Below are 15340 nucleotides of genomic sequence, written 5' to 3' on the forward strand. Positions count from 1 at the left end.
GGGAAGCCAAGCTCGGTGGCGTAAGTGCGCCGTGGCGCATACCATACTAGGCTTTTGATATTCATAATTCCTGAATAATAAGCGGACGCCATTATTGCAGACCTAGCGTAACCGTTAGGACAACACGATATACATTTAATACAGCAAATGTGTTGATTTTACGAATAAAGAGGTCTCTCTTTATTCGTTGGTGGGATTTGTCAGTATGGAATATTATTCGAGTTATTTTATGATTAATTATGCAGTCACGACGCAGTGATGACGCTTCATTATTCTTCGTCTGAAGAATAATGCATGAACATGACTCATACGTCCGTTGTTTCCTCCAAAAGGGTAAGTATAATGAGCCGTGTCGAAAGGCGTTTGCTTTCAAAATATGCATCGTGTACAGACCGCTCGCCTTTCTACCTTTCCGTAATCTCACAAAACTATGTTTCCTGTCGACGTGCCGTGTGCTAGGCTATCTTGCACTGATTATTTGGCCATTGAGAGAAGCCTGATTGGGCAGGATATTAAACTGAGAAAGGTATTTTGTTAACTGTGGTTCAATTAGTTTCTCAATAACTTTTCCAAAGAACGGTAAAATACTAAGGGGTCGGTAGTTATGTAATAACGAGCTCACACCATTCTCCAATAATAAATTATCAATAAATGAAAATATAGCTGATATTAGGTGCACAATGAACTTTGCCGACATGAAAGAGGAGAAAGCACACATTCACAGGGTGTGAACTGACGCGTAAATATAGTGTTCAAACACAAAAGTGAGTCTGTGACAGCTACAGCGAAAGTCAAATGTATAAACGAAACAATAGTCAGAGCTACATGTCAGGAAGGCGTCAATTGGTTTTCCCCCATCCATTTACTCCCGTGTTATAATCAGTACGAGAAAGAAAAATCTAAACACTTAGTACATGACATACCTTCACTAGCACTAGCTTGGTGCGATGTGACGGTCTTGAGTAAGGCTAACCAAATTAACTTAAGTAAATTATATCGAACACGAGGACTAACTGGTCAATAATTTTCTGTCTAGCGGCTTACGAAACAAGTTCTTCCTTCGTATAGGTTTAGAATTTCCAAAGTGTGTTTCTGGCCGGAAAATTAGTTGCACGCGTAGGAAAACCGTATCAGGTTAAAAGGCATTTCGTGTCTAACTAACGGAGTAAGGCTTACGCAGCACTGACTTAAATTGAATAGGCTGTTACGCAAGCTTAACGGAAAAGTAACGAGGCCATACTTCCTATCCGCAACAAAGAGAAACGGGCAGCGCGCTGCATAGCAGGTAACCCTCTAAAGATTGTATTTCAATAACATGTTTCCGCAGCAACCCGCATAAACGGAGAGGCCGTGCTTTCTAGTAATAGCATTGAAACTTCACCCTACTGGGCACATATGTGTGCCGCGCAAGTTGCGACAACTTCCATTACCGATAACTGAAACTGGTCTTTGAAAGGGTCTTGCAGATTCTTCAAACTATAAACAAGAGCTTTTTTTTGTTGCTTAATTTTCCGGACTATTAATAACGCGATAGCGGTAAAGAGCTCATTTCGCAGAAACTCCGGTGTCGGCGTCGATGTCGCCATCTTTGGTGGTGAGCGATTAGTCAGCGTTGTCCGTGAGCGTAAATTCGAGATAGATGCAAATAAACAAGTAATATTTAGTTCGAGGGGGAATCAAACCCAGGCCTTATGCGTGGCAAGCTGGTGTTCTGCCACATAGCCACGCCAATTCTTAGAAGTGGTTCCGAAAAAAAAAAAGAAACCTTATACGAATGTCATATAATGCGAGGAGCCTCTTCAACGCTTGCAATGTTGCGTGGCAGCAGCGTAGACGCCAGGCGTCAAGACGTGTGGATTGCACAAAGAGTGAGTGGTTTAAAGGCCCACCCAATACAAAGCACTCAGACGTATTTAATCATCATCATGAGAAAAAGCATCAACAAAGCGAGCAGCGGCATAGACGCGAAGTGGGTACTTCGCTGATTCGCAGAAGGAAGAATTATGACGTAGTGGGCATTTCGCAACTCTACTTGCAGTAGGCATTCTAAGATGGCTTTAAACGGCCAATGTAACTTGCACAGACGTTCCTTTCCTTGCGGCACGGTTGAGGTGTCCACCGAGAAGTGAAGCGAAGCTACTGAGTGAGAAGGCGATGCGAATAAGCAAAGCTCAAGCGTCCTCCAACTATGATGCGAATAATCAAAGCTCAAGCGTCCTCCAACTAATTTTTTTTTTCAATGAGCACCAGCTAATGTTTATAGTATTACTTTTTTCAAGTTGTATAGACCACAAGCGTTGAAGTAGAGTGAATATTCAAAACTCGCCTGCACACAGGTGCTCTTGTTCCATTCCAGAAAAGTCAGCAAGCATCAACTGTTCATCGTACACATCAACTCACGTCACGCCACAACGCATCTCGAATGTCAAAAGAAGAAGTAACTAACCAAGTAACTAACAAGAAATAGCAGGGCAAATTAAGCAACCCGACAGCCTGGCTGCCAGGTTGCTTAATCGACAGCCGCACTCCGAACGATTGGGTGTACTGCCTTTCTGAACAGGGCTGGGTTTCGACAGCCGCCTACCGTTGTCCAAGCGCGGGTTTGTTCGCATTTATTTCTCTTTCCGAACCAGATGGAGACGAGACTTAGTCATGCACGAAAGTAAGGGTAGGGTTTAGGTGTGGAGCGTGCATCCTGAATAAGTCATACGACCGACACTCAGCCGTGCGGCCGCCGCGTCATCTCGTCCGAATTAAGAGAGACAGTCGCGCCACCCTTCTCTCCAACCCCGCGCGCGTGAACGCACGCACGAATGTAACACACAGCGGTCGGTGCTTCTCATAAAATTGCGGCCCTCCCGCCCCTAAATAAGCGCGAGACGACGCGCCTCTCGTGTGGGAATCCTGCCGGGCTCCGCCTGAAATGGCCACGCGCTGCTCGATGCCGGCATCTGTCGCGAAACACTTGCGCTTAATTCAATACCGGGCTCACCGCAGCCACTCCCGCACGCCACTTCGTCGCTGTGACGCGTGCGCTCGAAGGAAGATTTGTGTTTGCCTTGCGCGGGTATTTATTTTATTTATTTATTTATTTGATTTGTATACATACAAGCACAAGGACACAGAGAAAAGAGGGAGAGAGCAAGCTGGCAACTGCCAGCAGAAAGGCATGAAAATGGGACGCATAGCATTGTGGATACGTTTTGCTGTCACAGCGCTTATAGCAAACATAACGTATAGAAAACCAGCATTCGTTGCTTAGCAGCTAAGGGGGTTGCTTAGCAGCTTAGCAGCTAAGGGTTGCTTAGCAGCTAAGCGTGAGGTTGCAGGTTCGATTGTGTGCCGCGGCAGCCGCATATTGCTGGATCCGAAAGGCAAAAATACACTTGTACTCAGATTCATGCACAGGGTAAAAGAAAAACAAAACAAAAAAAAAACCAAAGGGATGGAGATGAATCAGGAGTCTTCACCTACGGTGGGCCTTATAATCGTATCTTGAATTCGGCATGTTAAACCCCAGTTTTTTTTTTTTTTTTTTACCACCGAACGGCGAAAATATTCGCCGAGACATTTTGCCTTAGGCCTCCAGTGAGTCAAACTTCCAAGGAGAAGACGCTATAGTGGTCGTCTCAATTCTCTCCTTATTTAGTTATGTATCTAAATGTTGTCTCCGACATTGTGATCTCTATTTACGTTCCCTAACGTGAGTAGTTGTTGATCAACAAACAAAAAGCATGATCTTAGATGCGATAAGTTCGTAGGGCTAAGAAGTGTTAAAGCGGAAACTTGGGCTAGCTGGTATGGAGCAGAACATGACACGGTTACTAGCGTAAAAGGAGATGGGGATGTCACGTATAACTGCATCACATAAAACTGCAACGCGTATTACTTGGTCTATCCGTTTGGAACGCTGTCGTTCGGAGCGATTCTTTAAAGAGTGCATCTGAGTGCTTTCTGCTTTTCTGGTCGTCGGGAACAAAAACAGTTGGTGTCTGTTTCGAGCTCTCCTCAGGGAGGTGTCAGCGGTGACCGAGTTGCTGTAGACGAAGCAGCTTCCGTTGCTCTGCTTATGGAAGAAGTCCAGGAAGAAGCAGGCGACTTCGTCAGCCAGGGGGACGTACCTTGGACAGTACTCTACGCCTGACAAGGTGTTGCGCTGTGGACGAAAGTTTTGCACTGTTCCCAATCAGAACCCTGTAACCCTTTTGTCTATGGTCTATCGTGGTCTCGTGTTTCTTCTTCTCGTCCTTGTCTCCTTTTGCGCGAGAAATCATGTCCTTTTATGCTAAGAAGTGTGCACATAACCCTGGGTACTCGAAGAAAAAAAAAAAGGTAATCATTGCCACCGACCGACTAGATGGACGGGAAGTATATTTGACAGCCCACTTCATGCAATCTTTGAAAGAGAAAACTGTCGAAAGAAAAATGATATGTCGCGTATCACCCTTTAATTTAGACGGTTCCATGGAGGAGGGTGTTCATATTGGAAGCTCGTCAACAAGCAAGATGGGGTGGCGAACTTCACAAGTGGCAGTAGCGATTGAATTCTAGGAGCCGATAATACCCTGAAACGGTGCCTTACTGATACATTAACAGAGAACCTTCATATTTGTTGATATTGAATTATCAAATACAGGGGCTACGGAATGCACGGGTGTTTCGTAGTGGCGAAAATACGAAATTTTGGTAATTTAGTGAGCTGTATAGAATTCGGACGCCACAGTAAAACGCTATAAAGCAACCAAGTTTGATTGCTGCTAAAAATATGTCGTCATGGTAAATCAAGTTCATTACAACTTGCTTTCGAATGAGACGCTGCAAAATATTAGGGAGTGCGATGATGAAGCCGGTTCTACCACAAAGTGCTTCAATAGTGCTAGGAAGAATTATCCAATAACGTGACTTTATCCAGAATAACGTGACTTTAGCATAGAAGTACGATATAGCCTGATGAATGACGGGCATAAGCCTTGCTGTTTCCACAGTGTCAGCGAAGTGGAGCTGGCTGTATTTTTTTCTCAGTGCGATTAATTTTATCACAAACAAAGCAGTAATTACCGGCCAACAAAAAGAAAGGACTTATAAGATCCATTTCGTTTAGGTAAAAGCTCTCAAATTTAAGCATTGCTTTAAAGCTGGCTTCCTTACATAGAGAGACTTATTGAGGAGAAGCAAACGCTTTACGATAGTCTGTCGGTTGGTGACTTTTGTAGAGGTGTATACGTGCATTCGTGGATGCCATCATTGCATTACAACGGTGAGTCTCACCATTACATGATAACCCGACTGATAATGTCGCGTTTTGTGGTGCACGAAACGACAAGGAACTTCACCGTCGGCGCTCAAGATACTAATGTATTTTTATCACTAAACTTCCAAAGTGGTCTTCGTCAACACTAGGCGACAGTGGCATCCATTGAGTCATAATAACACAGCATTAGCAATCATGAGCCAAAATTAGCCTACACTAACCAGCACTAATTAGCGTGGTTAGTATGCGTGTAAATGCTGAAGATTAAATGCTGGCACTATTTGTGTGAATATGGAAAATATGTGCTGGTAGAACGCAGGTAAATGCGGTAGAGAAGAACACCCATCACCGCTCCCCCTTCCTTCAATATAAAGACAGGGAGAGGGGACAATGATATATATTTTAGTAAAGTTACTTGTTGTGACAACTGTACTCCGCTTTCGTCATAGCTGCAGTGTTACTTACTTAGTTTACATAGACCTCAACTGCATGCTGCAATGTGCCAATTTGTTCCTGTTGGACACCGGAAGGAATGGTTGGACATGGGTGTGCGCGGGATTCTTCCTTAGGGGAGGGGGGGGCAAGTTTTACCGCAGCGACCCCTGCCCCCATTTCCCCTCGTTAGTCGAGTCTGCAGGAAAACAAGCTTGACAATCAATGCAATAATGAAAAGTGACCGAGGACGTGCTGCACACAAATGCCTGCCCTTGGTTCGCAGCTTTCCAGGTGTAAAGGAGGGAGCTAAGCAGTTCTTGGAGTGTAACATCAGGGTGTCTCGGCCGCCAGTATTGTCAAAAACCTGCATGGCCATAACCCTACACTTTAATTAGTGACGGGGCAGGTGCAACTGGGTAAAAAGATGACGCAGACTTCGCGTCCCCTTTAGGTGATTAGGGAGACCCCCCCACCCCCGTCCCCTTCCCGCCCCCCTGTGCTCACGCCTATGGCGTTGGGATCGGAAATGTGCCGGGAAGTGTGCCGGGCAAGAACGCCCACACTGCCTCGTATATAACGAGGCATACGGGTTGAGAAACTGACCGAAAACTCAGCGAACCAGCGAGTACTCGAGTATACCTCGCAATCCATGGTTCTACCGGATATGTTGTTAGGAAATTTTGGCTAAATAAGTTACGCGGTAGTTTCCTCGTTAAAACAAATAGTCGGGAACTTCTTGTTTGGGCTCATATATTATTACACATTATATGCCACAGAACTATAATGCTCTATAAAACATCCTTGGAAGCAGTTTTCTGCTCTCGGAATTTTAGATCAAAGGTATCGCTAAGAATTCTCACTTAAATATTTACGACACCAGGTCGAAATCCGAAACCGACTGCATGCTAACCAGAGCTAAACTCGTCTCCGAGCTGTTTCGAAATTTCGCACGTGGTTTTAAAGGTTCTAAAGAAAATATGAACGCAGGTGTTTTGAATTACTGCACTCAGGAGCAGTTTTTTTAGCTCGTGGTTAACTGGAACTAGGACGGTTTTAAACCCTCCTCTTTCCTGTCATTCATTGTGCAACCGCAATATATATATATATATATATATATATATATATATATATATGTATGTATGTATGTATGTATGTATGTACATATATATATATATATATATATATATATATATGTATGTATGTATGTATGTATGTATGTATGTATGTACATATATATATATATATATATATATATATATATATATATATATATATATATATATATATATATATATATATATATATATATATATATATATTGCGATGGGAAAGAACAACAACGAAAACGAACTTCTACGAGGAAAAATCCGTATGTTCTTGCTGGAATGCGTTTGTAGTTATTAGTGTTTGCAGTATTTTTCTTATAGAATCTGCCTAGTAGATGGAAAGGTATTTGCAATGAATGCAGGGGCATTTTGAAAATTTTTATTCTACTGCGAAGAAATACAATGGCTTGTTTTTTCGTGGGCTACGGTTGTCTCATTTTTTTTCAGTATGTACTTAGGAGGAGGAGTAAGAAATAGACTGAAATATTTAAGGAGTAACCTAAATACTTAAAAAGCCTAAATATACGCACGCATATAAGATGTACGAGTTCTATATAGACGCCATCAAGAGCGCTTTAACGTACATATAGTGCATTTCAACCAGACGTGGCGAAGTAAATGCACGTTTCAAGAATTTAAACGCGTGCGCTTCGAATATTCCAATCTACAATCTGCACTCAGACCTAACCTACCTGTCACGCATTCTGCCACGTTCACTAGGTCCACAGTGTTGCGGGAAAATCGCTGGTAATAATTGTTCCTACCAGATAACAATAGGTCTCTCAGAAAGTACTACATCGCAGTACTAAAACAACAATAAGCTATATGTATAGATAGCTGTATAGTATGAGCTGTATAGTATGTGTTGATGTATAGTATGAGCGAACGGTAGCTACCTCCCTGGAGACGGACATCTCCGTTTCGGCAAAAAGCACGGAGCGTCTCTTCTTCCTCCTCGGTGTGGCAGCTGGTGAACACCGACTCGAAATTACCCCGAGAAACGAGACACCACAGCGGCGCGGCGGTGGCAACGGAATAATCCGTTTCGATTTTAATGTCGCTACGCATGCACCGAACCTCGCATTTATTTATGTATTTTTAACCCCCCCTACTCAGCCATTCCAAATGAGCACGAACAGCAGATTTGCATAAGAACGCGTTGGGCTCTAGAGGAAGAAGCGTTCCCGAAAAAAAAAAGGAACCTTGCGATAAGTTCATCCGGCGGCAAAACCCCTGCCTCCTTTCCGCTCCCGACAACAACGTGAAAAGCAGATAGAGATGAGGATGGTGGTGAAAAAAAAAATGAAAACAAGTAGAGGCGGAGTAGGACTGCTTGTTTTGCCCTTGGGGATTTGCGCGAGCGTGGGAGTGCGGCTATTGTAATTCCACCAGGCGCTCATGGGGCTGTAACGCGGACAATGCGGGTAAAGCGTCGCCTGTACGCGCGCCGTTTTTCCTCCTCCACGTGCGCGTTGCCTCTTCTTCCCGCATTGTGCGCCGCGCCGCAGTGGGGCCTTTTCCCGCTCATTGCGCCAGTGGGCCATTCCAAAGGATCCTCCTTATTTGCCCAAACACCTACGAGGCTGCCTTTACCTTCGCGTCTCCGCAACGCCCGCAGTTTAGAGTTACAAAACCAGCTTTTTTGTTTGTTTGTTTCCGTTTCTCGTACCGATCCATTCATTTCTCGAGTCACGAATACATCTTTCTTGTTTGCTTTCCCTTCGCTTCTTTGCCGTTAGAGGCGGCATCCGGAACGTGTTGTTGGCATAATTCGGAAACTGTCCCGAATAAATCCTTGTCAGAGAGCTACACGTGCGCGGAGATCTCGGTTTTCGTGCCTTCGTTTCTTCGTTATTTGCCTCACAGCAGCCTTGGTTTCAGGAGAGACTCGCTCATAGGTTCGCCCGATTGCTTTTTCGCGATTTTAATACCTTCATGTTTCAGAGTTTACTGTCGGGCAAGTTGGTATACGTGGTACTTATAGAAAGAAAGAGAGAGAGAGAGAGAGAGCGAGAGAGCGGAACACCATAAACGGGATACAGAACGCAGACAGACGCGGTGGTGCGTCTGTCTCGTGTATAGATGGCGCTGTTTGCGTTCAGTCTCTGCTTCCTGTTCGCCCGGCTTCTTAGTGTCACCTTTATTTCGCAATGTTTAGTCTGAGCTCCGGGACGGGAGCTCGCGTGTGAAGCAATTTCCTTAACGTAAACACGCAGTATACGTTGCACTCGACCAGCATCAACGCGTCGTACGAATAAACGCTCGGTACTTTTAATCCCGAAAAAGGGACAACGTTACTGATGGATAAATACTTGCTTAAAAGCGCAAGCTGATTGAGAAAAATACACGAAGCCCCAGTCTACATCAAGAACACTTCGTGTCTTTGGCTCTGTCACGCGGCACCAATAAACGTATGTGAGCCAGTGGCGGTTTCAAAGGGAGGGCGGTAGGGGCGATCGCCTCCCGTCCCCCCACTCCCGTCAGTGCCTGTCCTCTAACTAATTTGTCAAGTTGCTTCGGCTACCAGTGCCCAAAAGAGGGAAGGAGAATCTTCTCGCCCTCTACATCATCCCCCCCACCCCCATGCGGATGAAGGAACCCCCCCCTCCCCCCGCCCAATGTAGGCACCTGAATCCGCCCCTGATGTAGGCCAACTCGCCCAAGTCGAAGTCATACTGCCATTGATGATATTTCATATCACATATACAAGCTGAAACTTTAGTAAATATTCCTCTGTATTTTTTAAATATTTTCAATTGCGAAGATGCGCCTTTTGAAGTGACCAGCGCCGTACTGGAGGCATCTGGAGATAATTTCGACGACCCCGCGTTTTTTATACGCACACCGACAGCATTGTTTACAGGTTTCCTATTGAACACCGCCACATTCAAATGCAGTCGCTGCATTGTAAAATTATGCCCGCTGTCTTGTTCTCAGTTGCGGACCGCTACAGCCAAAGTACAGTTCGGATCTTTAGGCTCTATCCACACTGTCAGCCTTCAGAAATATATTCACAGTAAATGTCACTATCAATTGTGCTAATTACGTACGTTTTTACTGTTTCTGTGTGTGCTATATTATATATGCTACGATATTCCCACCAGAATTAGGAAGATCTATAAATAAACAAATAACAAATATAAAGTAGGAATATTACCCGTTGTAATTAGTTAATTGTTTCAAAGATGACGTTAAGAAACGGAAGCGTGCAATAAAATTACCGCTACCAGCTACCGTGAACGTATTGGAAACGCGAAGCTTCCTTGTCAGGCGATATGTTGCAGGCGTTTGCTTGAGGCAAGAGCAATTTCTCACGAAAGCAGCGCTATTTCTTCTTCTTTCTAGTCTCAGCACCACTAGTGAAACCTACTGAGACAGATATTTTACAATATTCAATTTGCGTAGCAGTTGCTAGCGCTCACTCCGACTGCAAACAGTATAAACATACTTAAAAAAAAAACGTCGTGGTACCGCACGAACACAAGCGCTGTGTTCATCGATTCCTTGCTTGTCTGTGTTACGTTCGCGCTGATTTTTCCTTCAAGGTGAGTGCCTACCATCTCACCCAGTTCTTTGTTTGTTTATTTTTCTTATGGAGAAAACCTTTACTCTCAAAACATCTTTTAGGCTCACACGTAGACCTCGAAATTCCGACGGGATTGCACAAGTGTGCGTCTTGCAAAAAGAATATCAAAAGTTCGTACGATATACCCCAGCCTGCGACATGCATGCCAAGTGAACGCGCAGTTCGCATTCCGAACGTGAGCAAATGCAAAATCTCAGTAGCCGAGGCCTGCATTAGAGATGCCTGTGAAATACGCGAGAAAGTGATTGAATCTACGAGATCCTACAAAAAGAGCCAGTCGCTGCATTCGGCGAATCGTTGCACAAGGTACAGAGTTGCGAGATACAACCGTCCCCACGATGTTGAAGAGAGAAAAGACGCAATATCCTGGAAGTACGTGATTCGTTATTGGCTTCGCGATAGTGCTGAAAAAAATAAAGAAAGAAAGAAAGAAGGCGTGGTACGAAGGTGGTCGCGTTTTTTGCTGCGTGATTGCTGTCTTTGGAAAGACGCATTTCATCCTATTATCGGACGCCCACCCAACGTTAGTGTCGATGCTCCCTTCTGCTGCCGCCAGAGACGATGCTGCAAACAAGGATAATTCATTTTCAGTTATGAAATATACGTTCCTTGCTCCCGAACGTTTCTCTTTCGAGCTCGTTGGCTACTTGTTCCGAGCCATTGTTGATGCAGAAAGCAGAGTGCTCGGGATGGTTGTTACAATCCGCGAGTTCTCGTACGATGTCTGATTGGGTTTGCCCCCCCCTCCCTCCCGTGACTTGTTTGCTTTAACGCAAGAATGCCGCTAGAACAATGCCGGGTGCACGACGCGTATGTATTTGTTTCTCCTTGTTGCTTCCAAGACTCAGATCCTATTGCAATACAATTCGCCCACAACTTCAGGAAACTTGATATGATTATCTCATGTCTTCGCTAAATCTAGATTAGAGTATTTCATGTTGACTTCGCTATTGACGTGTGGGTTAATTTCTTTCTGATCTTAGGGCGTAAGCTGTTTGCCGGAAGCTTTCTTCGAAGTTCGATTAAGAAATCACTGCAGTAGTCTGCGAACAAGAGGAATAAACAAACAAATATATATATATATAAACGCGAAGAGAGCATTTATCTGCTATCTTACTACTAAATGGTCAGTAGTTAATTGACTAAATCGCCATTGTTTTACGTTCCCAAGATTCCTAAGGTTAACCGTGCGACGCGGTATAAACTGTCTGTAGGTACAGCCTCGAAGGGGTAGCAGACGAAACAAAAACAGGACGGAATTCCCAAACTCTTTTTATACCTCGATTCTCGGTACCACGCTTCAACGTAAAATTGTAGAGAGCACTTCTTCATGTTTTGACACGTGTTCCTAATGAAGCTTAGCAAGCACCAGATCGCTCATTAAAACTAAAGCATTCGCGCGAGAGCGCACGCCATTTCAACTAATGCAACACATAGCAGACACCCCGTCATTACCATAAAACTCTTTCTTCCTTTTTTTTTTTGCATAGAAAAATACTGCGAAACATCGTGTTGAGCAAAAAATAGTTTTCGGGAATCGACTTTTTTTTTAGTCTCTGTTTCCTCCCTCGGCGACAATTTTTCTGTATGCCTCTGTACCGCTCTTCGCTATAATTATCGCCGCATCAAATAATCTCGTTAATTCTTCGAACTGGTGGCGGAAGTCACCGAGTTCGTCTTTCACTACGTTTCTCTTTTTCCCTTTCTCTTTGTCTTTTTAAGATGATCGCGGTGCGACACAGCGTGCATTTCTCTTCTTCTTTTTTTATTTTAAGACGTCGTGAGCCGATCCTGAGTAAAAATTGGCGAAGCTTGCACTAAGCCGCGCAAGGGTTGAAAGTGCGAAACTGGACGATTCTGAAGGCTAATCTGGTTGCTTCTAGGTTGCTTCTAGTCCTTATCTGGGTGATGTAGGTTGTTTCTAGGTTGCTTCTAGATTGTTGCTTGGCTTTAGCTAGGTGATGCTATGTTGTTTCTACTTTGATTCTCAGCGCACAGAGGTTCGAGTTAAACCACAGGCAGTCCCAGACGAGACACGGATGTCCGAACTGCAGAGACAGGACCTCGCGACCTCGTCGTTGGCGTAGGCCTTCCAACGCTTCGCAGATATTTGTTGGGCTATCTGTTGCCCTCTTCATTTTTAGTGGACCAGTCGTGAGTAGTGTGATTCACCCAATTTCTGTGGCACATACCCATTTATAATGATGATAGTTGTTTGGTTCGCCGGACAAGGAACGATTTGCTAAAGAGTATCGCTGCTAAACATCATGCCGCTGGCAAAGTCCTACACGAAGAAACTGCGAAGTTCGTATCACTGAATGATAAAGCAACTCGAGAAAAAATTTGGCGAAGCTTGCACTAAGTCGCGCAAGGCTTGAAACAGCGAAACTGGACGATTCTGAAGTCTAATCTGGTTGTTTATAGGTCGTTGTTAGGCTTTAGCTAGGTTAGTCACGATGTCACGGTTGTCCAAACTCCAGAACCGAGCATCCGCACTTCTCATAGATCTACTGGCACGTCGTTGTTGGCGGGGGGCTTCCATCCCTTCGGGCTCTTCTCGCCGCCGCCGTTGCCTTTCCCGTTCCCTAGAATGGCAGCTGCGCACTAATCGTGACAAGTCTTTCTATCTTTTTATGTCTTTATTCGCATTATTTCTCTTATTCTTCTATCTCTCTTAGTGAACCGGTGGTGAGCAGTAGAATTTCCTTCTCCTCACCATCCTCCTCACCATCACATCTCTCCTCCCCACGCTCACTTCCCTTTCCCACTCCCTTGCTACTTTATACTATACAAGGCTATACTACGCTCTGCTAACACGCCTGGAGAGCAGAGTGGTTAGGACGCTGGCCTTCAGATCGAGGGTACGCGAGTTCGAATCCCGCCTCGTGAAGGATGTCTGTTCGGCAAGAATTTTTCTCTTTCTTTCTGCCCCTCTCTCTCTGTACTCCTTGTCAGGGCTATTACAGGCCACGCCGTAGCGGTGAGTAGTGGAATCTGCCTAAATTCTGTGGCACGTGCCCGTTCATGGTGATGATAGTTTTGTGATAGGCCGCACAAATAACGGCTACCTTAAAGAGTTTCGCTGTCAAAGCTATTTATGAATTACCAATTACAGCCCTCTCCCAAACCTTGCTTAATTGACCTCTAAGCAACCTCCTAAAATACAAAGAACGAGCTCGTTACTGCCATTTCCCGCCTTTTCGTCACAATTCGAGACGCCGGGAGTCTATTCTGGTCAAGTCGCGAGGAAATAAGCTCTCGATTGGTCCACATACGAGGCGTATCAGTTGCGAATTGCCTCCACCCATGCTTTGCCATGCAGTCGTCGCATGCCCGTTCTGCTTTGTATCGCATGATTATTCCGCGCGATCGGTTGATATAACTGTTTTTGTGCGTTTTCCATTGTGCAAGCGGACATAACGTACAGCTGAAGAGTGCGAAATCCTTATAGCCCCAACGCTTAGCGCTCACATCGTCCACGTGTTTTGTGAACAAGTCAGTGACGAGGAGAAGCTGGCGCCTGTAGGAAGGGTAGCGATGCGAGAAGGAAACCATTCTCTCATTTTTGAATTCGGGATGGTTTAGGGGCACTTTAATGCGCACAATATCGCTCTCCAAGTCACACGACACAACCAGCAGGACTTGCCACCTATCAGGCGCCCTTCATCTCACGTCGGTGCAATAAAGTTACAGAAAGTGAGTTCGTTCGACCAATATAGGCCCACTTTCGCGCAAGTTTCCAGGTCGATGAGTTTTCATGGCCTCTGGCGGCAATATACAGTTACGCGGAATAACGCGGACAGGTTCAACACTTCAATCGTATAGGTGCCGTGCGCCGGACGCGGACGGGCGTTCGTATTTGCTCAGAGACATCCGGCCCGCATGACCACGCGCTGACCGACAAACTGCCGTTGGTGTGGAAGGCTCCCATCGGTTATTGCGGGGAGGTTACATTCTACACCCTGCGGCGGATACTGGAAAACCAGAACAGCCTCTGATACAAGCCACGTTTCATTGTTATAGGTTGGGCACAGCGGATCGAGGTCGTCGTCGATTTAAACCAAACTTCCATAAAACCAGTTTCCTAGGAAACAGCGGAGTTGGCGCGCTTACGCAACGCCGCACCTGTAGTGCTCTTTAGGGAACGATGGGAATTCTTGAAGAGGGAGCTGTCGTTGGACCCAACGTTTCGACAGCGAGCTCGAACGTTTATCGCGTTTAAGTCTGCTCACTTGCGACAAATCATTCTGGCACTATGCTGAAAATGAAGCGAGGGAGCGCTTTCGCGCATAGCCTGCACACCCGCAAGGAGGGATTCGAATCAATCAATCGAATTATATGTTACGTGTGAGATCGCCAACAACGCTCGGGTTGAGTTTCGAAGAAAGCTCAGCATCCCACAAAATTAGCGGACAGTTGCGAACTCCACTTGGTTGTGACGTGTGTAGGAGTCCGAATGTTATCACTGAACAATGACAAGTCATGTTACTCTAAAAGGTCTGAGTAGAGTTCATGCTAAGAAGCAATCAAGGCACGCAATAAAGGCCCGTACGTTTAAGGCAGTCCACATTGTGTCGTCTCCCACGCGAACGCAAATAATGTCTGACCCTCGCGCGTTATTTTCTTTTCCCATCTTTTGGCGAATACCTATATTGTTCGAACACGAAAAAAAAATGTTATTACGAAAGCACGCGCGTAACCGACGTGTGTACTCTGGCGGTGGCCGCTCCTATGGTGGCCGTATCGAGAAAGTGCCGGCAAGAGCTAAAGAAACAAACAAAAAAAAAACAATATTAGTGTAGATAAAAAACCAGAAACGACTCATTGAACACTGGTATCTTCGATCGCACCCCGTTTTCTTTTCTTGTTATTTGTGAAGTGCCGCGCAAAGCAGTGATTATGTTCGCCCGCCGCACTGGGCGCGCACGAAGCAGATGGACCTGCCGGTGCACGCTAGCACGT

At 45.2% G+C, this 15340-nt stretch overlaps 1 protein-coding gene across 1 annotated transcript in view; it reads left to right on the top strand.

Annotated features, from left to right (window-relative positions):
• LOC119385831 (uncharacterized) overlaps window positions 1-4144 on the top strand; it is an 8384-nt gene extending 4240 nt beyond the window's left edge. The window contains exon 6 of the mRNA XM_049414126.1: window positions 4013-4144. Coding sequence (XP_049270083.1) covers window positions 4013-4144 — 132 coding nt within the window. The remainder of the gene's footprint in view (window positions 1-4012) is intronic.
• Window positions 4145-15340: the final 11196 nt, after the last annotated feature.

The sequence above is a fragment of the Rhipicephalus sanguineus genome, chromosome 3 (assembly GCF_013339695.2).
Source record: "Rhipicephalus sanguineus isolate Rsan-2018 chromosome 3, BIME_Rsan_1.4, whole genome shotgun sequence".
NCBI classification, from domain to species: domain Eukaryota; kingdom Metazoa; phylum Arthropoda; class Arachnida; order Ixodida; family Ixodidae; genus Rhipicephalus; species Rhipicephalus sanguineus.